Below are 24,287 nucleotides of genomic sequence, written 5' to 3'. Positions count from 1 at the left end.
CAATCAGATGGGATTATGCAAATGAAGCCTGAGATTTGTAAATCTGCACTTCATTTGCATTTTCAATTTCCTTCATTTACACTTCTTTTTCGAAAGAGGAATGTAGTCTAGAGGCACCCTAAAGACGGCCGTGTGTGGCCCCGAAGCTCTCCGGGGGGGGCCACACTACAGAGAAGGGTTGACGCTGCTGCAGTCGATCTTCTGTGGTTTGAATTAGCGGTGTGAGGGCCCCACCCCACCCATGGACGTGAATATACAGAACTGAAAGGTGCTTGGAGCAAACGATTTCATGTAACCCATCCATCTTCTTGTCATAATCCGCTGAGTCTGCGTATCTTATTCTGGTGTGTGTATGACTCTTGCGTGTCAAACTAGAAACTTGGAGAAGGGAATTCTTTATGCTTGTTAAATGTGTAAATGGAAACCAGCAAGTGGGACCTCAGTGTCTGGGCAGTCGTATGCAAATAGCCTTTTGTCCGTAAGCCTGAGTAATGGTTGGAAGGCAGTGGCCTCAATTCCTCACAAAAGAATAGGGAAGCAGAGGCCTGGGTCTTTTGGCTGGGCCGCACCTGAAGAAAGGAGCTGAAGACGCGGGGGGGGGGGGGGGGAGGGTAGAAGGACAGCCCTGTTCGGAGGGGCAGCTGGAAAAGAAGTTCTGGGGTGAGGCTGAAAACGTTTGTACTAAGGTTTCAGTGTAGAATTAGCCAAGTGGTTTTGTTTCTTTTGTTTTGTAACCGACTTTCCTCAGCTGTTCTCACTTAGAACCACTTCCGTCCTACTACTTCTACTTCATAAAATCACTTTTATTTTCTATCAAAACCAGTGTAAACACTTGTTACCTGGGTGGGCAACCAGCGTGCGCATTCCCCCTTTCATTGCTAAAGGGGGCTTATCCAAATAATTCATTGTGGGATTTGATCCCATTTGGGGAGGGGTGTCCCAGAGACTTGAGCCCAAAACTGAACTCCCCTTGGACCTGACGTGGTTCAGTGTCTGTGCTGTTCCTCGGTGGGGGCAGAGACCTCAGCTCAGGGCCATGGCTGGGGGTACCATGGAGCTGGTGTTAGTAGTGGGTGATTTGATGATGAGAAACATAGATAGTTGGGTTTGTGATGACCGGGAGAACCGTATGGTGACTGGCCTGCCTGGTGCAAAGGTTGCGGATCTCTCGAGGCATCTAGATAGACTTATGTGTAGTGTTGGGAAGGAGCCGGTGGTCGTGGTACATGCAGGTACCAATGACGTAGGGAAGGGTAGGAGAGACGTCCTGGAGGCCAAATTTAGGCTGCTAGGAAAGAGACTGAAATCCAGGACCTCTCTGGTGGCGTTCTCTGAAATGCTTCCAGTTCCACGCGCAGGGCCAGGTAGGCAGGCAGAGCTTCAGAGTCTCAATGCGGGGATGAGACGATGTTGTAGGGAGGAGGAGTTTACATTTATTAGGAACTGGGGACAAATTTGGGGGATGAGGAGCCTATACAGGAAGGATGGGCTCCACCTAAACCAAAGTGGATCCAGACTATTGGCACTAAACATTAAAGAGGTCGTAGAGCAGTTTTTAAACTAAGAGATGGGGAAAAGCCGATTAGTGCGGAGGAGCACGTGGATCGGATGGAGACATCTTTTAGAGGAGAGTCCATTGATGGAGATTCTCCAGGCTTTAGTCAGAAAGAGAGGAGGGGAGATGATAAAGTATGGGCCAGATCAGATGAGAAACAATCACATATACAGGAATTTAATATATCAGGGAAGGGCAGACAAACAGTGGCATTTTTTTAAAGTGCTTCTACACTTTCTACACTATCCCTCTCTGGAGATATTTAAGAACGGGTTAGATAGACATCTGTCAGGGATGGTGTAGACGGAGCTTGGTCCTGCCTTGAGGGCAGGGGGCTGGACTCGATGACCTCTCGGGGTTCCTTCCAGTCCTATGATTCTAGGATTCTATGAAATGCTAGAAGTCTAAATAATAAGATGGGTGAACTAGAATACCTCGTATTAAAGGAGGAGTTTGACATAACAGGCATCCTAGAAATCTGGTGGAATGAGGACAATCAGTGGGACACATTCATACCAGGATATAAAATATATCGGAGGGACAGAATAAGTCATGCGGGTGCCGAAGTGGCACTGTATGTGAAAGATAACATAGGCTCAAATGAAGTAAAAATCTGAAATGGAACAACATGTTCAAAAGAATCACTATGGATAGTAATTCCCTGCTCTAATAAGAATATACCAGTAGGGATATATTATCGACCACCTGGCCGGGGGTAGGAATGGTGTCCCCGACCTCTGTTTGTCAGAGGCTGGAGATGGATGGCATGAGACAAATCACTTGGTCATTGTCTTCGGTCCTCCCTGTCTGGGGCACCTGGTGCTGGCCACTGTCGGCAGACAGGCTACTGGGCTAGATGGACCTTTGTTCTGACCCAGTATGGCCGTTCTTATGTTCTTATGTCATCTTAACCTTCTTCATCCCATCTCTCTTCTTCTCCCTCGTGTCCCAATTTACCCTCTTTTGCCCCTTCATTTCCAAAGTCTCATAGCTAATGTCTACTTGTAGTGCCCCCCATGCTAAACCCCATCATCTACAGGGTGAGGACCAAACAGATCCAGGCCAGGCTGCTCCGGCTTCTCCCTCTTCCCTGAATCACTGAGCGGCCAGTCAAAAGGGAATAAACCCTTTCCTGACCTTACTGTGCTTTCTGACCGTCACATACAGGGGATTCTTACTGTGTACAGCTCATTAACTCGTAGCTTTCCCTGTCTCTAATTGTTGTTTGTGATTATTAAATCTCATGACGCAATGTTTGCGACTCATGGTACACATTATAATAAAGAATTCAATACTGGCAAGATAGCCTATGAAAATGTGTATCGTATGATATTTGGAAAAGAGTATTGAATGTACTAGAAGTAGGGTTAGGGCTAACACTTGTACACAGGTTAAAATCTTGTCACAACAGGGAAACCATAATAAACTTGCTCTGCTCTGTGGAAGGGTAAACGGAGGCACACCACTTCATGGTTGTGAATAGCTGTACTGCATCATCATCAGCTGGAAAATCACAATGGATAACAACGTTGAACAGACACAAAGAGAGGTTTTCTAACGACCCAGAGCAGGGGAACTTGCTGAGTTGTGAGATCACTCAGCTGATCCATGCAGCATTCCAAGGTACACAGAACGTTGCAATAACACAAGGGGATAACCCTACAACGTTTGGCAGCACTTGAATGCTGGTTTGGAATAAAAAAGAGAATTCTGCTCTGGGACGGGTGCTGGTGCTTTTTCCTCTCCACATTGAGGGGGGGTTGGGATTGGTAATACAGTCTTCTGACCATGGCATGACAATATCGCTTTGGGGTCCTAGGCTCAGGCATTGCACATAGCTGACTGCAGCTGTTGTACTGCCGGTTGATGACTGGTTAGGGACAGCCTTCCCCAGGAGCCAGTAAACAGTGGAGTTTGAGTGGGAGTTTGTAAGGGGAGTTTGGATTGTGGGACTCATTGGGGTTTGTTATTGCCGTGGGGGGGGGGGGTTGGTTTGTTTTTGTGTTCGCCGGACTAACAGGATTTAGGTGAGAAGGCTGATAAACACAGAGGCAGCAGTGGCCATGGCCCAATTAGCAGAGGACACAAGGTGGATGTACATGATTCTGGAGGGGGTACCTGAAAGGAGTTTTGTTTGCCGCCTGATAGAGCTGACGGAAGAAAAGATCCGAGGACTGGAGATGCAGGTGGAAACTGTGGTCGAGTTTAGAAGGGGGTTGGAGCAGATGATGGAGCAAAGGCATGAGGTGTCTGAAGGGGAAAGCTTAGACATACAGATGGAAGCAGGATCAAAGGCCTAAGAGGGGGGACTGCTGGGTGAAGAAAATGGACAGTGGAAGCATGTGACTATGAGAACCAGGCAGAGGAAAAGATGGGCCAGTGAAGGAGAAATAGAGCTCAAGAACAGGTATGCGGAGTTGGAGAATGAAGAAGGGGTACAACAGGTGGCCACTGAAGGTGGAAGGACAAGGAAGAAGAGAAGGATGGTTTGTCCCATAGACAAAGGGGAAGAGTGGATGGAGACAACATCAATAACAAGTGCCAGGAGGATACAGGATGGGTTGAAGAGGATTACAAGGGAAAACAGGAATGGAAAGGACTTGCAGCCTAGATTTCTGGTTATAACCCAGCTCTGGGCCGTCCTGGGGGGTTTGCTCTGCCTTGGGGGAGAAGCAGCATCTGAGTGTAAACAGGCTGGAGAGGAGCCTGTCCGCACTTCTCTGCTCTTTCTCCAGCTTTAGGAGTAAATAGCCATTAAAGGCCCTTCCCATAGGAGATGAGGCCCTTTGGGGTCTGGGCTGAGCCAGGGACGAATTCGCTGCTTTGCATGTTTGTGTCTATTATCACTGTCCAGTACCTTCCATTGAAGGTTTTTCATTAAGCCCAGTACACTTAGGTCTGTGTGTATCTGTATTACTCTTCCTCATTCCCCTCGCAGAGGGTGGGCGAGTGTCTGTGCCTCTCTGCCCTATTTCCCTCAGAGGGGCCAGGCGTTCATCTGCCTTTCCCGGCCTCATTTTCCTCACAGTGACCAAGCATGTCTCTGCGTCTCTTGGGCATATTCCCTACACAGATGCTGAGTATCCTCCCGATAGGGGCAGAGCCTCAAGCAGAAAGGGTAGGGAAAAGACCTAGTATACGAAAATCACTATCAATACAAACTCATTATACAGGTAGGTAAAATGAGGCCCAAGAGACATGATTGCTCAAGTTCATGGTAGAGGGTTCACCATTTCTTGAGCACCTTTTTTGGCCAAGGATGTGTGTCCACAAGCTCCTACTCCTATTTCCATTTTGCCGAGTATGACGGTGTGCTGGGGATCCCCCTGATCCTGCACCCCCGTAGCAGCAAAAATAGACTCCACCAGCCAGTAGAATAGAGGGTTTATTGTTTCTCCAGGATACAGCACATCATAGACGTGATGTGGCCACAGGAGCCAGGGCCAGGATGCCTCAGACCCCTTGGAATGTGGTGCCTAGGCCCCTAAACTCCCCACCCTCTGCTTAGTCTGTTCCCTTCATGGTTTCCCCGAGCTGAAACTGATCCTTCCCCCGAACACTCATTTCCTTTGTTTAGTCCCTGCCCTCAACAGGTAGGAACCGGTTGGGTCACTGTCTTCGTGACCTCAGACTCCTCAGCCGACCCCCCCGCTGGGCAGTGCTTACACACACAGGCCAGTAGGGGTCACCCACAGCCCAAACACAACAACAAGTGAATGCCCAACCTGCCCAAACAGAGGGTACGTCTAGACTACAGACTTTTGTCAACAGAGGCTTTGTCAACAAATACTGTCGACAAAGCCTCTGTCGACAAAGAGCATCTAGACTACAGCCAGTTCTGTCGACAAAACAAGCCGCTTTTTCGACAGAGGGTCTAGACGCTCTCTTTTGAAAAAAAACAGTGTGGATGCAATAGCGCCCTTTGTCGACAGAACTCTGTCGACAAAAGGCATTATTCCTTGTAGAATGAGGTTTACCGCCATCGACAAATCTGCCGCATTCTGTCAACTTACTCTCAACAGAATTCGGTGGTAGTGTAGCCGCAGGTATAGTTTTGTCGACAAAAGTCCACTTTTGTTGACAAAACCCTGTAATCTAGACACACCCAGATGGTACTGCCTGCCCACTACATCACATCTAGAACCAGGCATCTTCCTGCCCCCCCCCCTTTAGAAGCTACTGAGGAGTTTGGGGGGACCCAGGCCCACACACTCTGTAAATAGGGGCCTGGCTGATGTGCTGGAGAGAGCAAACTATCTCCATGTATCACTGTTGACTGAGATTGCTTGGCAGGTGCCTAGGACAGGTCAGTGCTTCCGCTGTTTTGAGAGACATGGGAAATGTGAGCACTTCAAGAAGTGGACCAAGGACTTAAACCCCATGTGCGAGCTCCAGGAAAATGGCTCTTTTCGGGAACTCTCTGGATGTTCCGAGGATACAGACACACAAAAGCACATGCAAACCCAACCATAGGCCATTTGCACACACACATGGAGGCACACACACATACATGCACACATTCCTGATCTTCAAGGAACCAAACCAGGAGACATGGGCTGAGAACCACTAGCAGATCTGGCCTGCTCGGAAACATCTCATTAGAGAATACCACGTAAACTGAGGCTACGTCTAGACTGCAGAAGACTGGAAGAGATCTTCTGGAAAAGCTAATTTTGAAAGAGATCATCTAGACAGCAAAAGCACAATGAAAAAGTGATGTGCTTTTTTGAAAGATAGCGTCCACATGGATTGTTCAGTTCAGACAGGGCTTTTTATAAATACATTAGAAGCAAGAGGAAGATGAAGGACAGGGTAGGCCCACTGGTCAGTGAGGAGGGAGAAACAGTAACAGGAAACTTAGAAATGCCAAGAGATGCTTAATGACTTCTTTGTTTTGGCCTTCACCAAGATGTATGAAGGAATGCCTAACATAGGGTATATCTACACTACCACCCTAGTTCAAACTAGGGTGGTTAATGTAGGCAACCGAAGTTGCAAATGAAACCCGGGATTTAAATATCCCAGGCTTCATTTGCAGCTTGCCGGGCGCCGCCATTTTTAAAGCCCAGGTAGTTCGGACTCCGTGCCAGCGGCCACACGCGGCCTGGAGTAGGTAGTTCGGATTAGGCTCTCTAATCGGAACGAGGTGTACCGGTGTAACTTCTGTGCCAGGGACGATAATGGAGCAAGTAATTAAGGAATTCATCTGTAAACACTTGGAAGGTGGCAAGGTGATAGGGAACAGCCAGCATGGATTTGTAAAGAATAAATCATGTCAAATCAATCTGATAGCTTTCTTTGATAGGATAATGAGTCTTGTGGATAAGAGAGAAGCGGTGGATGTGGTATACCTAGACTTTAGAAAGGCCTTTGATACGGTCTCGCATTATATTCTTATCAATAAACTAGGCAATTTCAACTTAGATGGGGCTACTATAAGGTGGGTGCATAACTGGCTGGATAACGTACTCAGAGAGTAGTTATTAATGGTTCACAATCCTGCTGGAAAGGGATAAGAAGTGGGGTTCTGCAGGGGACTGTTTTGGGTCCAGCTATGTTCAATATCTTCATCAATTATTTAGATATTGGCGTAGAAAGTATGCTTATTAAGTTTGCAGATGGTACCAAGCTGGGAGGGGATGTGATTGCTCTGGAGGATAGGGTCATAATTCAAAATTATCTGTACAAATCGGAGAAATGGATTGAGGTAAACAGGATGAAGTTTAATAAAGACAAATGAAATGGCCTCCACTGAGGAAGGAACAATCAGTTTCACACATGCAGAATGGGAAGCGACTGTCTAGGAAGGAGTATGGCGAAAAGGGATCTAGGCGTTACTGTGGACCACAAGCTGAATATGAGTCAGCAGTGTGATGCTGTTGCAAAAAAAGCAAACATAATTCTGGGATGCATTAACAGGTGTTTTGTGAGCAAAACACAAGAAGTCATTCTTCCGCTCTACTCTGTGCTGGTTAGGCCTCAGTTGGAGTATTGTGTTCAGTTCTGGGCACGACATTTCAGGAAAAATGTGGAGAAATTGGAGAGGGTCCAGAGAAGAGCAACAAGAATGATGAAAGGTCTAGAGAACATGACCTTTGAAGGAAGGCTGAAGGAATTGGGTTTGAAAAGAGAAGACTGAAGGGGGACATGAGAGCAGTTTTCAGATATCTAAAAGGGTGTCATAAGAAGGAGGTAGGAAACTTGTTCATCTTGGCCTCTGAGGATAGAACAAGAAGCAATGGGCTTAAGCTGCAGCAAGGGAGGTTTAGGTTTGACATTAGGAAAAAGTTCCTACCTGTCAGGGTGGTCAAACACTGGAATCAATTGCCCAGGGAGGTTGTGGAATCCCCATCTCTGGAGATATTGAAGAGTAGGTTAGATAAATGTCTATCAGGGATGGTCTAGACAGTATTTGGTCCTGCCATGTGGGCAGGGGACTGGACTCGATGACTCCTGAAGTCCCTTCCAGTCCTAGTGTTCTCTGATTCTATGATTCTATGAGGTTAGCAGTTGCTTCTAGGAGCTGTTGCCTAAGGCTAGATGAGACGCTCTTAAAGGGATCCCCCTGGACAGCTGTTTTTCACCTTCTGCTGTGTGCTGAACTCCTCTCCAAGGGACAGCAAAGCTTCAGCAGTGTCTACTCTCGTTGCCCTGTTTTTGGACACCACAGCACACTCCTTGCTATGGAGCCAGAGCTGCCTCTGGGCATGTGATGACCCCACACGGCCATGCTGTAGGTCGTGTAGCACTTTGTGCCGGCCGCCTTCATGGCCCTGCAGGAGCTGGACACCGAACTCATCCTTCAGAGCCCATCCCTGTGTGCAGGAGCAAGGCCCTTGCAACCACACCCCACTCTGAATAGACGCTTTGGAGGCAGGACACTAGCTGTGATGAGTCGCACTGGCTTGTCGTGGAGTGGGGGGATGACCAGCAGTGATTCCACAACTTCTGGATGTGGAAGGCCACCTCCACAGAGCTGTGTGCCTCATATTAAAAGAGCAAATGGAACGTACTTGGATTCCATGAATTATTCCTCTGCCTTCTCCCTTCCCCAGCCAGGAGTTAGAGGCATTCATGGAATGCGAGTACTTGCCCCCCGCTCCTGGATTCTCATGGGAATGGGAAGAAACGCAAATTATTTCCCTGTGCACATGGCTGCCCACCACCCTCCTGAAACTCTGCCCTTGGTGTACTGGGCAATCAATGCACACTGGGTGGGTTTTGCCCAGAACAGGATGGTTGAGCTCTGGGGAGACAAGAGAACTTTCTCTGTGGCCTCTTTATGGTGGGTCCATGACTGGCTGGCCAAAGCATTCAGGTAAATAGCTGGGGGTGGGGCCCTGTCTGCAGATGTTGGTCTGAAGCAGGCGTGTCATGTCGCAATGCAAGAGGGAAGCCAGATGAGTGACACAGATGCCTCAGCTGTATTTCCGTTCTAGGAGGCACCCATCACACAGATGTTTCAAAGAGTAGTGGGGGAGAACAGGAGCAATCAAGACTGCAGGCTGCAGGGTGAAAGGCATAGAAGGGATGGGGATACTCAAGGGAAGATTTGGATTAGAGGCGGGGTCTTGGGAGAAGACGAGGGGGATGGTGCAGGGCCTTGGATCTCATTTACAATGACAAATACAATTAGAAAGGGGGCAAATCTATGAGGTAGAACGTCTTAAAGGGTGAGCCGTGTTAGTGTGTGACTTTAAAAAGAACAAGTAGCCCTGTGGCCCCTTTGATATGAGTTGGAGTAGGGGGCGGGGGAAGGAATCCAGAATTTAGAACAGAAAGAGAAGGAAGAGAGAAAAAGTAAATGTCAATTTCAGGGCTTGTGCAGATTAGGCTGATTGAGTGGGCTGGAAGTGTCTCTTCCTTTGCTTTGCATGTGAAATGCAGGTGTTAAGTGTATGGAAGGCTGCTTTATAAAGGGCCATCCAGTTAATGGCTTTGTTCAAGCCTGGAGAAACAGTGTCAAGTTTGCATATGAAGGTCAAGTCTGCACTCTGGCTCTGTAATTGCCTGGGAAAAATTTTTGGTAGAAGAACGGCTGCTTTGAAATCCAGGACCGAGAGCCCAGGCAGGGTACAATGTTCCCCTGCGAGTTTCTGTGAGTTTCGATTTCTGGTGCCTGACTTGTGTCCATTTATCCATTTGGCCAATATGCATGTCAGAGGGGCATTGCTGGCACTTGATGGCATACGCCACATTAGAGGATGTGCTGGTGAATGGGCTTTTGATGTTGTGGTTAGGTCCTATGAGGGTGTCACTTATATAGATGTTAATAAGTTAGGGTATGTCTACACTAGCTCTTTAGTTCGAGCTAGGTAGGCAAAAGAGGGCAACTGGAGTCGCAAATGAAGCCCAGGATTTAAATATCCCGGGCTTCATTTGCATGTTCCCGGGCTCTGCCATTTTTAAATTACCCCCTTAGACTGAACTAACTGCCCGTGGATAGATGCAGCAGTTAAATGTTAATTCGAACTATCTCCTTAGTTCGAATTAACTGTTACTCCTTGTGGAATGAGAAACAGTTAATTCAAACAAAGGAGTTAGTTCGAATTAACGTTTAACTGCCACGTCTAGTCATGGGCAGTTAGTTTGGACTTAGGGGGATTTAAAAATGGCGGCTCCTGGGAACATGCAAATGAAGCTCAGGATTTTAATATCCCGGGCTTCATTTGCAACTCTGGTTGCCTTCATTTGCCTACCTAGCTTGAATTACCGAGCTAGTGTAGACATACCCTTCACACTGTAAGTCACACTCAAAGCCATGGTAAGGACAGGAAAGGATTTATTCTCTCTTTGACTGGTCAATCAGTGAGTCAGGCAGGGCCAAGAACCTGGGAACTTTACACGGACTTGGACTGAGAGCCAGAGCCAAAGGAGACAACTTCAGTCCCTTTATGAGGAAAAAGCCGGAGCAGCTTGGCCCAGATCTGTTGGGTCCTGATCCCATAGATGATGGGGTTCAGCATGGGGGGCAACAGGAGGTACAAATTGCCAGTGAGAACATGGAAATGAACAGGCAAATTATGAGCAAACCGAGTTGTCAGGGAAGAGAAGACAGCTGGGATGTAAAAGATTAAGATGGCGCAGAGATGGGAGCTACATGTCCGAAAAGTCTTGAGCCGGGCGTCCTTTGTGGGGAGGCGGAAAATGGCCCTGAGGATCTGTGTGTAGGACACAGTGATAAGAAGCACATCAAGAGTAATCCTAGAGATTAGTGTAAAGAGGCCATAGTAGCTACTGATGCTGATGTCGGCGCAGGCCAGCTTCACCACACGCATATTCTCACAGTGCGTGTGGGGTATGATGTTGGTTCTGCAATATGGCCACTGACTGGCCAGGATGGGGTAGGGCAGTGCGAGCACAGCACCGCGCAGCACCACGGCCAGGGCAATCTTGGCTACAACGCAGTTCTTCAGGATGGTGGCATGTCGCAGGGGATGGCAGATGGCCACGTAGCGATCCAAAGCCATGGCCACATAAATCCCAGACTCAATCGCTGCGAAGGAGTGAACAAAGTACATCTGGGTGAGGCAGGCACTGAAACTGATCTCTCTGGACTTGAACCAGAAGATGCTCAGCATGGTGGGCAGGGTGGATGTGGACAGGACCAGGTCGGTGATGGCCAGCATGCAGAGGAAATAGTACATGGGCTCATGGAGGCTTGACTCCTTCTTCACGATGTACAGGATGGTGAAATTCCCCAAGATGGTTACAACATACATGGTACAGAAGGGGATGGAGATCCAGACATGGGCCCACTCCAGGCCAGGAATGCCCAGCAGGATGAAGGTGGAGGGGTTGGAGAACTCGGTTGTGTTGGAGTTTGACATGGGATAGTGGAGAACGTGTCCAACTCTGGGGCAGAACAGTGTCTCTTGGAAGTACCATACGTTCCTCTCACTTTCTGTATGTGCCCAAGGTTTATAATGATGGTCGCAGTATAATTGCCTAGAGGGAGAGAAAATGATAATATGAGACACGACATGCCCTGCTTGAGGCTGGTGTCAAGGGCAAAGCCGATTACTTTCTCTTCACACGCTGAAAAATAATTTCTTTTTCAGTTAAATGAATTATGAACAATGAATCCTCCGCATGCCGGCCCTGTGCCTGGGTCAGTAACTTCCATACATCATTTTGTGAGAGAGCTTAATAGGCACCAGGAGGTACTACAACCCAGGGAAAGGCCTGTTCCTTGATGAGAGCAACACCAGGGGGTCACTTGCTCTTTTAGCCATCGCCCAAGCTCAGACCATGAATGAATGGAGAACGAACTGGCCATGCCATTGGGTTGGTCACTCAGTCGCTATACAGGATATAGCTGAGATAAAGTTATATCAGGTAATGTTGTGGGATCCTGTCGCACTAAGGATACCTCTCTGGGGGAGAAAAAAACAACAAATGGTCTGGTAGCACTTTATAGACTACTGAAACACTTAGATGGTATCATGAGCTTTCGTGGGCACAGCCCCCTTCTTCAGATAACTGGAGTTATGATTTGGGGATATGAAAACTTGACAGGAATAAGATTGGGGAAGGGGAGGGGGGAGAGAAAGAAAAAGGAAGGGGATGGGAGACAGAGCATCATTAAGTGTCTGGAGAATGGGCACTTAAACCTAAGCAGATAAAAATCAAAGTCAATAGATAGATACCTAAAAGAGGAAGGCTACCACTCAGGGAGCTGTTAGCACCCTCAGTGGTTATTTAAGTAGGTAGAGTCCCCATCTGCCCGTAACACGACTGAGTCCATTAGCATGGGGGAAAGCATGCAGGGAAATCATGCAGGGTCCTTTTAAGCACAGGCCTCAAATGGCCTCAGGCAGCAGCCACACAAAATAGCTCCTGACCTGGTGCCCTGCTGGACCTGGTTCTGGCTGCCTTCAATGCGATTCAGCGTCCACTCAATGTGGACGTGTTATTTTGAAATAGCAAAACGCTATTTCGAAATGCATTTTGTGTGTAGATGCGTTATTTCGAAAAAACTTATTTCAAATTAACTATTTCAAAATAAGATATTTCAAAATCATGCTATAGTGTAGACATACCCCAACAGACAAACTCGGCTACCCCCGGGGCTCTCAGAAGGAGGGAACTCTAGTCATTAGGAAAAGGCAGGTGTTAGCAGTGAGAGGTTTGATCATTAGAAACATAGACAGCAGTTTGTGATGACCGGGAGAACCATATGATGGCTAACCTGCCTGGTGCGAAGACTGTGGGTCTCTTGAGAATTCTAGATGTCTAGTCTTATGTGTAGTGCTGGGGAGGAGCCAGTGGCCGTGGTAAATATAGTTACCTATGACAGTGGGAAGGGGAGGAGAGAGGTCGTAAAGGCCAAATTTAGGCTGCTAGGAAAGAGATTGAAATCCAGGACCTCTATGGTAGCGTTCTCTAAAACGCTTCCAGTTCCACACGCGGCTCTGCCAGGTGGACAGGCAGAACTTCAGCGTCTCAATGAGTGGATGAGACAATGGTGTAGGGAGAAGGGGTTTAGATTTGCTAGGAACTGGGGATACTTTTGGGAGAGCGGAGCCTGCACAGAAAGGATGGGCTCCACCTAAACCAAAATGGAACCAGATGGCTGGCACTTAACATGAAAAAGGTTATAAGAACTGTTTTTAAACTAAGGGCTGGGGGAAAGCCAACGGGTGTGGAGCAGCACGTGGGTCGGACAGAGACCTCTCTTAGGGGAGGGTCTATTAACAGAGATTTTCTATGTTCTAGTCAGGAGGAGAGGATGGAAGATGATAAAATATGGGGAAGATCAGATGAGAAACAATCAAATGAAAAAGAATCTAACACATCAGGAAATGGCAGACAGATAAATAGCCACAAACATTTCAAGTGCTGATACACAAACGCTGGAAGTCTAAATCATAAGATGGGTGAACTAGAGTGCCTAGTTTTAAAGGAGGATATTGATAGAATAGGCATCACAGAAACTTGGTGGAATGAGGAGAATCAATGGGACACAGTCATACCAGCGTACAAAATATATCAGAAGGACAGAGCAGGTCGTGCAGGGGGAATGGCGCTATAAAATGACTATGAAATGCTGAGGGAGATTAGAGAAGCCATCGAACTAAAGAACTCAATAATAGTTGGGGATTTCAACTGGACCAGTATTGACTGGGTACACGTCACCTCAGGACGGGATGCAGAAATAAAATTTCTTGATACCTTAAAAGACTGCTTCTTGGAGCAGCTGGTTCTGGAGCCCACAAGGGGAGAGATTGTTCTTGACTTAGTCCTAAGTGAAGCACGGCATCTGGTAAAGAGGTAAATATAACTGGACCACTTGGAAATAGTGTCCAATATGTAATAAAATTTCACATCCCTGTGGTGGAAAAATCACTTCAGCAGCCCAACACGGTGGCATTTCATTTCAGAAAGGGGAACTACTAAAAAATGAGGAGGTTACTTAAACAGAAATTAAAAGGTGCAAATATAAAATCTCTGCAAACATTTCAAAGACACCATAATAGAGGCCCAACTTAAATGTATACTCCAAATTAAAAAACAGAGCAGGAGAACCAAAAAAAGAGCCACTGTGGTTTAACTACCAGGTAAAAGAAGCAGTGAGAGATAAAAACACGTCTTTTAAAAAGTGGAAGTCAAATCCCAGTGAGGGAAATAGAAAGGACTATAAATGTTGTCAAATTAAGTGTAAAAATACAGTAAGAAATGCTAAAAATTCGTTTGAAGAGCAGCTAGCCAGAAACTCAAAAACGAAGAGCAAAATGGTTTTTAAGGACCTCACAAGCAGGAAGCCGGCTTAACACCCAGGGGGCCCTTGGACAATGGAGACGCTAAGGGAGCACTCAAAGATGATAAAGAACTATTCACTCTGATTGCAGAAATTGCAGAACTATTCAGTCTGATTTGTCCTTATCCTATAAATCGGCTTCTGTACCTAATGACTGGACGAGAGCTAATGTGATGTTTATATTTGAAAAGGGCTCTACGGGTGATCCGGCAATTACATACGGGTGAGCCTAATGTCAGTACTGGGCAAATTAGTTGAAACAATAGTAAAGAATAAAATTGTCAGATGATACTAAACTGCTCATGATAGTTAAGACTGTGAAGAGCTTCAAAAAGACCTCACCAGACTAAGTGATTGAGCAACAAAATGTCAAATGAAATTTCATGTTGATTAATGTAAAGTAATGCACATTGGAAAAAATAATCCCAACTCTACATACAATATAATGGGGACTAATTGAACTACAACTGCTCAAAAGAGAGACCTTGAAGTCAAGAGGGGGGACATGAGAGCAGTTTTCAGGTATCTAAAAGGGTGTCACAAGGAGGAGGGAGAAAACTTGTTCATCTTGGCCTCTGTGGATAGAGCAAGAAGCAATGGGCTTAAACTGCAGCAAGGGAGGTTTAGGTTGGACATTACTGTCAGGGTAGTCAAACACTGGAATAAATTGCCCAGGGAGGTTGTGGAATCCCCATCTCTGGAGATATTTAAGAGTAGGTTAGATAAATCTCTATCAGGGATGGTCTAGACAGTATGTGGTCCTGCCATGTGGGCAGGGGACTGGACTTCATGACCTCTCGAGGTCCCTTGAACTGGATGTGTGGAGCAGGGGACCCCCTCAGCCAGAGCTGGTACCTGTGAGTGCAGAGAGGGACGTGTCTTCTCTGGGAACTCCCCTCAGGCAGCCGCGTCCCGCACCTCTCTCAGCCCAGTGTCGGCAGCAGCGTCCCACGCCGAGAGCCGGCACAGGGCTGGGCACCGTTATAATATAATACAGCTCTGTCGGGTCCCGGGGGGGGTTGGCTCTACCTTTGGGGAGAAGCAGTATTTGAATGTAAACAGGCTGGAGAGGAGCCTGTTTGCACTTCTCAGCTCGTTCTCCAGCGTTAGTAGTAAACAGCCATTAAGGGCCCGTCCCAAAGGGGAGGAGAACTCCTGGGCTCTGAGCTGAGTCAGGGAGGAGTTGGCTGCTCTGGGGTTTTGTGTCTATTTAAAAGATGATGTCTGATTAGAAAGAAACCGAGGGATTTCCGTGGGGTGGGTCAGGCTGCTCCCAGCAGGGGTCGATGGTGGAACAAGGATCGTAGTGTGAAGGGGAGTAGCGCTCCAGTGGGAGGGGGAATTGGCAGCAGGGAGAATTCAGCTCCCTATGAGAGCACAAGTAGCACAAGCAGCACACGGATAGAATTGTGAACCTCCCCCCAGGCCCAGAAGAGTAACTCTACTAAAGGAGCATCCCCCAGAGTATTGGGCAAATCTCGTAACTCTCCATAGAATCATAGAATCATAGAACACTAGGACTGGAAGGGACCTCGAGAGTCATCGAGTCCAGTCCCCTGTCCTCATGGCAGGACCAAATACTGTCTAGACCATCCCTGAGACATTTATCTAACCTGCTCTTAAATATCTCCAGAGATGGGGATTCCACAACCTCCCTGGGCAATTTATTCCAGTGTTTGACCACCCTGACAGTTAGGAACTTTTTCCTAATGTCCAACCTAAACCTCCCTGTCACATTACCGAATTTGAGGGAAGCATCCAGATCGCTGTTGCACCCATAGGTGGGGGTGTTGGCCCCAGAAAATGGTATAAAAGGGGGCCATGTGAGGTGCTGAATAGGAGCTTATTATCGGATAATCCTATGTAAACTGTTCATGTGTTTGTATAATGTCTGTGTGTGTAGTTAGGAATCTGTAATCTGTGTGGAAACTGAATATTTCCCTGCATGTGGTTGAGCAGTGGGCAGGGCCCAGCCTATGGACATGCTAATCAGAGAGGCCCTGTGGGACAATGGCACCCAATGGGCCAAGGACACACCTACAGAATGAGGGTGACTCATACCTAAGGGCTACCAGCAGGCAACACAGGAATAAGGTGGACCAGGTGACCTGCGATAGCCAAGAAGAGACCAGGAAGGAGGGATAAATAGGCCATGTGGTGGTATCCATCTTGGTTCTCAGCTCAGCACTTCATCCCAGAGGCAGCATTGCAGGGATCGAAGAGCTGGAAAGACCTGTGAACCCATCCTGATCCTAGGATGTGCAACAAGGACTTTTAAACCAGCAGCTGTAACATCTCTGCTAGAGCCTGCATCGAGGACTGGGAGATTCGGTGCATGTAATGTACTATTCTTTAACAACCTGACTCTCATGCTTTTCTTTCTTGTAAGAATAAACCTTTAGATATAGATTCTAAAGGATTGGCTCAGCGTGGTTTGTGGGCAAGGTCCAAAGGGTAGATTGACCAGGGATCTGTGGCTGGTTTCTTGGAACCGGACAGAACTTGTTCGGGGTAGGTGGGATTGGATGCTAGGACCCCCCACCTTTGTGTGAGGCCCGGCGCCATCTAGGCCACGGATATTGCTGGGGTGTCAGAGGGGTTTTGCTCGTGAGGCTTCAGGCAGGCAGCTGAAGCGCTCTGTGGGACTGGTTTGTGGACTGTTTGGAGAGGTCACCAGTCTGGGGGCTGTAAGGAGCCCTGAATTTGAGCAATTCGCCCTGAGCAGATGCCCTCAGCTGTGCCCGGACACGGCCCGGTCCGTCACACTCCCTTGCTTCAGTTTAAGCCCATTGCTTCAAGTTTTCTCCCTCCTCCTTATGACACCCTTTTAGATACCTGAAAACTGCTATCATGTCCCCCTCAATCTTCTCTTTTCTAAGCTAAACAAACCCAATTCTTTCAGCCTTCCTTCATAGCTCATGTCCTCTAGACCTTTCAGCATTCTTGTGATTATTGATTCCATAAACCTCACCATGTATTTTTCCCCCTCAGTGTCCCCTTCAATAGCCTCTCCAGTTAAGTTCATTTTTCATTTCTTTGTGTTCCAGGGTCCGGTGTGGTAAGGCTGTAGGGGCCTTTGTGTAGTGGCTAGCCCTCTGCGGAGCTCTTCCCCAGTCCCAGTGCTCTGCCTATGTCAATAAAACCAAGCAACCCCATCCAGGATTTCCCAGGGATCCCACTCCCAGCTCGGGGAACCCCTCTGTCACCCTTTCTCAGAGGGTTGTGGTCTCCGGCATTTTGCAGGATGGGGTCGGAAGTGAGCTCAGCATTCTGCAAGGTGTGTAAGACAGTAGCCACCTAGCTGAAAGGGGACGAGGAGTCCTGTGGCACCTTATAGACTAACTGAAGTGTAGGAGCATAAGCTTTCGTGGGCAAAGACCCACTTCGTCAGATACATGTAGTGGAAATTTCCAGAGGCAGGTATAAATATGCAGGCCAGGATCAGGCTGGAGATGAGGAGGTGGATCCAATAATGGAGGATGAGGCCCACTTCTAGCAGCTGATCTGGAGGTGTGAATTCCAAGAGAGCAGAAGCTGCTTTTGTAGTTAGCGAGCCATTCACAGTCTTTGTTTAATCCAGAGTTGATTGTGTCAAACTTGAAGATGAACTGTAGCTCAGCACTTTCTCTTTGAAGTCTGGTCCTGAAGTTTTTTTGCTGCAGGATGGCTACTTTTAGATCTGCAATTGTGTGTCCAGGGAGATTGAAGTGTTCCACTACAGGTTTTTGTATGTTGCCATTCCTAATATCAGATTTGTGTCCATTGATTCTTTTACATAGGGACTGTCCAGTTTGGCCGATGTATAGAGCAGTGGGGCATTGTTGGCACATGATGGCATATATTACGTTGGTAGATGTGCAGGAGAACCTACCAGTGACAGTATGGCTGATCTGGTTAGGTCCTGTGATGGTGTTGCTGGTGTATATATGTGGGAAGAGTTGGCACCGAGGTTTGTTGCAAGGATTGGTTCCTGAGTTTGAGTTATTATGGTGCGTTGTGTAGTTGCTGGTGAGAATATGCTTCAGGTTGGTGGGCTGCCTGTGGCTACCCCTCTGATACGAGCTGAAAGGATCTTCCTAGAGTTGGCCATCGATCGCAGTCCATCAACTGCTGAATGGAGAACAGAGCCTCGTGGAGGCCAAAGAGCATCTTCATGAAACAATAGACCTCAGTAGGCGTAGCAGATGCTGCTTTCTTTCTCGGATCTCTGGTTGAAGAGGATTTCTGTTCTCAGGACCTGTTTGTGAAGTTAGGAGTTGTGATATACATCACTCTGCCAAGATGGTCCAGGAGCTCATCAATGTCCCAAGTGCTTTTGAGTCAGTTATAAATCCATGGGACAACCACCCCTTGAATACTGCGTTCACATGTGGTCGCCTCAGCCTTAAAAATGTATCTTGGTATTGGAAAAGGTTCAGAAAAAGGCAACACAAATGATGAGGGGTTTGAAATGGGTCTCCTGTGAAGAGAGATTAAAAAGACGGGGACTTTTCAGCTTAGAAAAGAGGAGACTAAGGGGGGGATCTGACAGAGGTCTATAAAATCATGACAGGTGTGGAAAAAGTGAATAAGGAAAAGTTATTTACTTGTTCCCATAGCACAAGACTAGGGGTCACAACATGAAATTAATAGGTAGCAAGTTTATCTAATTCTTTTTTGAATCCTGTTAAAGCCCTGGTCTTCACAACATCATCTGGCAAGGAGTTCCACAGGTTGACTGTGAGCTGCATGAAGAAAAATGTATTTGCCATGATGGGAAGGAATGGTATCCCTAGCCTCTGTTAGGGTGTGTCTAAACTACAGGGTTTTTTTTTTGAAAAACGTACCCTTTTTTTGAAAAAACTTCACCTGCATCTAGACTGCAGCCACGTTCTTTCGAAAGTAAATCGAAAGAACGAGGCAGTTTTTTTCGATCATGGCAAACCTCATTTTATGCAGAATAATGCCTTTTTTCGAAAGGACTCTTGTGAAAAATGGCGCTATTGAATGCAAACTGTATTTTCGAAAGAGAGCATCTGGACTCTTTTTCGAAAAAGTGGCTCTCTGTTTCGAAAAATCTGCTTGTAGACTAGACGTAGCCTTAGAGGCTGGGAATGGGTGATAGAGGAGGGATCCCTTGAGGATTCCCTGTTCTGTTCACCCCCTCTGGGGCACCGGGTGCTGGCCACTGTGGGCAGACAGGACACTGGAGGAGATGGACCATTGGCCTGACCCAGTCTGGCTACTCTTATGTTCTTATGTACTTACAACGTTGAGGCCCTGCCTCCCGCTTTGGATTTCTAGGCCCACTCTTCTGTTCTAGCACCCCCCTCAGGGAGCAGGAACCCATGTCCCTAGGCACTGGATCATTAAAGCAAAGGGGCCTTGCAAATGCGGTTTAGCACCTGATTGGCTAACTGACCTAGCGCCACCTTCCGAGGCACGTTAGAGAAGTCAGTGCGTGGTCATTGGGGCCAGTCCATAGAGATAAGCTAGAGCAGGGGTTCCCAACCTGGGGTACGCGTACTCCCAGGGGTCACGAGAAGCTTGTCAAGTGGGTACAGGGAATATTTGGTAAATAACTAGATTATCCTAATTGAAATATTCCAAAAGTAGTCGTGATCGTGAAAACAGTTGTGGATTCTAGAGTCTAGAATTTATTTCCTTTCCTGTTGAATAGGGGGTATGGGAAGGTTCACTAAAAGACAAGGGGGTATGGGTACCGAAAAAGGTTAGGAACCCCTGAGCTAGAGCTTGGACGTGCAGCCTTGTCAAAGAACAGGAAGGAGAACGTGACTGCAGTCGACTCGATGGCCCGGTAGCATGTGAGATGCAAATGACGGAAGCAGGAGAGCCCCACTGTGTTCTGTTCATTCAGAGCTGAACAGGAAATATTGGAAGATGACACGTGGCTGTAGTACCATCCGTTTCTGAAGCTTGTGGGAAGGTGTCTCTAAACTCCTTGGTGTGTAATTGCCTTATGTGAATCCAGGAATGCAATCCCCGGTGATAGTTAGGTAGCACAAGGTGACTTCAAAAGCCCATCGTTCACCGAAGGACACCTGTGTGCAGCCCTGGAGCTCTCTAAGGACTTGTCCATGCTACAGAGACGACTGGCCCTGCTGCAGTAGATCTGTGGTTCAAATTAGCGGTGTGAGGAACACCCCACCCATGGACGTGAATATACATAACTGAAAGGTGCTTGGAGCAAACGATTTCATGTAACCCATCAATCTTCATGACATGATCTGTGCATCACAGAATCATAGAATCAAAGAGCTGGAAGAGACCTCAGGAGACATCAAGTCCAGCCCCCTGCTCTAGGCAGGACCAATCCCAACTAAATCAACCCGGCCAGGGCTTTGTCAAGCCGAGACTTAAAAACCTCCAGGGATGGAGATTCCACCACCTCCCTAGGGAACCCATCCCAGTGCTTCCCCACCCGCCTAGGGAAATCGTTTTTCTTAATATCCAACCTAGACCTCTCCCACCGTAACTTGAGCCCATTGCTCCTTGTTCTGCCATCTGTCACTACTGAGAACAGCCTCTCTCCATCCTCTTTGGAACCCCCCTTCAGGAAGTTGAAGGCTGCTATCAAATCCCCCCTCACTCTTCTCTTCTGCAGACTAAACAGACCCAAGTCCCTCAGCCTCTCCTCATAGGTACACAGGCAATCCAGGAAGTTTTGGGAGAATGTTGGGGATAACTACTTGGCACAAGTGCTGAAGGATCCAATCAGGGGCCGTGCGCAGCTTGACCTTCTGCTCACAAACAGGGAGGAACTAATAGGGGAAGTGGAGGTGGGTGACAACCTGGGAAGCTGTGATCAGGAGATGGAAGATTTCAGGATCCTGACCAAACAAAGAAAAGAGAGTAGTAAAATACACACCTTGGACTTCAAAAAAGCAGATTTTGACTCCCTCAGAGATCTGATGGGCAGAATCCCCTGGGATGCTAACATGAAGGGGAAAGGAGTCCAAGACAGCTGGCAGTATTTTAAAGAAGCCTTATTGAAGGCAAAGAAAGAAACCATCCCGACGCGTAGCAAGAGAGGCAAACATGGTAGGAGACTGGATTGGCTTACAGGGTAAATCCTTGGTGAACTTAAGCACAAAAAGGAAGCTTACAAAAAGTGGAAACTTGGACAAATGACCAGGGAGGGGTTTAAATGTATAGCTCGAGAAAGCCGGGGGGGTATCAGGAAGGCGAAAGCGCAAATGGAATTGCGATTGGCTAAGGATGTGTAGGATAACAAGAAATGTTTCTACAGGCATGTTAACAAGAAGAAGGTGATCAGAGAGTGTGTGCGGCCCCTAATGGATGAAGGAGGTAACCTAGTGTTAGATGATGTGGGGAAAGCTGAAGTACTCAATGCTTTCTTTGCCTCTGTATTCACGAAAAAGCTCGGCTCCTGGACTTCTGCACTAAGTGACTCAAGATGGGATGAAGATGGACAGCCCTTGTTGGGTAAAGAACAAGTTAGGAACTATTTAGAAAAGCTAAACGTACACATATCCATGGGCCCAGATTTAATGCATCTGAGGGTACTGAGGGAGTTGGCAAATGTCATTGCATAGCCTTTGGCTATTATCTTTGAAAAGTCGTGGAGATCAGGAAAAATCCCGGATGATTGGAAAAAGGGAAACGTAGTGCCCATCTTCAAAAAAGTGAAGAAGGACGATCCAGGGAACTATAGGCCGGTCAGTCTTACCTCGGTTCCTGGAAAAATCATGGAAGGGATCCTTAAGGAATCCATATTGAGGCACTTGGATGAGAGGAAAGTGATTAGGAATAGTCAGCATGGATTCACAAAGGGCAAGTTGTGCCTGACCAATCTGATTAGCTTCTATGATGAGGTAACTGGCTCGGTGGACATGGAAAAGTCAGTGAATGTGATATACCTTGGCTTTAGCAAGGCTTTTGATATGGTCTTCCACAATATTCTTGCCAGCAAGTTAAGGGAATGTGGATTGGATAAATGGATGGTAAGATGGATAGAAAGATGGCTAGAAGGCCGGGCCCAGAGTGTAGTGATCAACGGCTCGATGTCAGAGATAGGGTCCAGAATGACTTAGACAAATTGGAGGATTAGGTCACAAGAAATCTGATGAGGTTCAACAAGGACAAGTATAGAGTCCTGCACTTGGGACGGAAGAATCCCAAGCATAGTTACAAGCTGGGGACCAACCAGTTAAGTAGTAGTTCTGCAGAAAAGGACCTGGGGGTTACAGTGGATGAGAAGCTGGATATGAGTCAACAGTGTGCCCTTGTAGCCAAAAAGGCTAATGGCATTTTAGGTTGCATTAAGAGGAACATTGCCAGCAGATCCAGAGATGTCATTATTACCCTTTATTCGGCATTGGTGAGACCACATCTGGAGTATTGTGTCCAGTTCTGGGCCCCCCCACTACAAAAAGGATGTGGACGCATTGGAGAGGGTCCGGCGGAGGGCAACCAAAATGCTTAGGGGGCTGGAGCATAGGACTTATGAGGAAAGGCTGAGGGACTTGGGTCTGTTTAGTCTGCAGAAGCGAAGAGTGAGGGGGGGGTTGATAGCAGCCTTCAACTTCCTGAAGGGGGGTTCCAAAGAATAATAGAATCATAGAATAATAGGACTGGAAGGGACCTCGAGAGGTCATCGAGTCCAGCCCCCCGCCCTCAAGGCAGGACCAAGCTCCATCTACACCATCCCTGACAGATGTCTATCTAACCTGTTCTTAAATATCTCCAGAGAGGGAGATTCCACCACCTCCCTTGGCAATTTATTCCAATATTTGACCACCCTGACAGTTAGGAATTTTTTCCTAATGTCCAATCTATACCTCCCCTGTTGCACTTTAAGCCCATTACTCCTTGTCCTGTCCTCAGAAACCAAGAGGAACAAATTTTCTCCTTCCTCCTTGTGACACCCTTTTAGATATTTGAAAACTGCTATCATGTCCCCCCTTAATCTTCTTTTTTCCAAACTAAACAAGCCCAGTTCATGAAGCCTGGCTTCATAGGTCTTGTTCTCTAGACCTTTAATCATTCTTGTCGCTCTTCTCTGTACCCTTTCCAATTTCTCCACATCTTTCTTGAAATGTGGCGCCCAGAACTGGACACAGTACTCCAGCTGAGGCCTAACTAGTGCAGAGTAGAGCGGCAGAATGATTTCACGAGTTTTGCTTACAACACACCTGTTGATACAACCTAGAATCATATTTGCTTTTTTGGCAACAGCATCACACTGTTGACTCATATTCAACTTGTGGTCCACTATGACCCCTAGATCCCTTTCTGCCATGCTCCTTCCTAGACAGTCGCTTCCCATCTTGTATGTATGGAACTGATTGTTCCTTCCTAAGTGGAGCACTTTGCATTTCTCTTTATTAAACCTCATCCTGTTTACCTCTGACCATTTCTCTAACTTGCTAATGTCATTTTGAATTATGTCCCTATCCTCCAAAGAAGTCGCAACCCCACCCAGTTTGGTATCATCCGCAAACTTAATAAGCGTACTCTCTATCCCAATATCTACATCATTGATGAAGATATTGAACAGTACGGGTCCCAAAACAGACCCTTGAGGAACTCCACTTGTTATCCCTTTCCAGCAGGATTTAGAACAGTTAACAACAACTCTCTGACTACGGTTATCCAGCCAATTATGCACCCACCTTATCGTGGCCCTATCTAAGTTATATTTGCCTAGTTTATCAATAAGAATATCATGCGAGACCGTATCAAATGCCTTACTAAAGTCTAGGTATATGACATCCACCGCTTCTCCCTTATCCACAAGGCTCGTTATCTTATCAAAGAAAGCTATCAGATTAGTTTGGCATGACTTGTTCTTCACAAACCCATGCTGGCTATTCCCTATCACTTTATTACCTTCCAAGTGTTTGCATATGATTTCCTTAATTACCTGCTCCATTATCTTCCCTGGGACAGACGTTAAACTGACCGGTCTGTAGTTTCCTGGGTTGTTCTTATTCCCCTTTTTATAGATGG

General features: G+C 47.1%; 1 protein-coding gene across 1 annotated transcript; it reads right to left on the bottom strand.

Moving 5' to 3' along the window:
- Positions 1-10,395: 10,395 nt before the first annotated feature.
- On the bottom strand, positions 10,396-11,385 carry LOC142819180 (olfactory receptor 52E4-like). The gene has a single exon (XM_075904287.1). It carries the CDS (start codon positions 11,383-11,385, stop codon positions 10,396-10,398), a length of 990 nt encoding a protein of 329 aa, XP_075760402.1.
- Between the last annotated feature and the right edge of the window lie 12,902 nt (positions 11,386-24,287).

The sequence above is a fragment of the Pelodiscus sinensis genome, chromosome 1, assembly GCF_049634645.1.
Source record: "Pelodiscus sinensis isolate JC-2024 chromosome 1, ASM4963464v1, whole genome shotgun sequence".
Taxonomy (NCBI): domain Eukaryota; kingdom Metazoa; phylum Chordata; order Testudines; family Trionychidae; genus Pelodiscus; species Pelodiscus sinensis.
The sequence above is the reverse complement of the archived record's forward strand: the minus strand, read 5'-3'. Positions and strand labels throughout refer to the sequence as shown.

Bases quoted from the DNA above. Each gene is read 5' to 3' on its own strand.
- LOC142819180 (XM_075904287.1), bottom strand. From the start codon at position 11,385: ATGTCAAACTCCAACACAACCGAGTTCTCCAACCCCTCCACCTTCATC.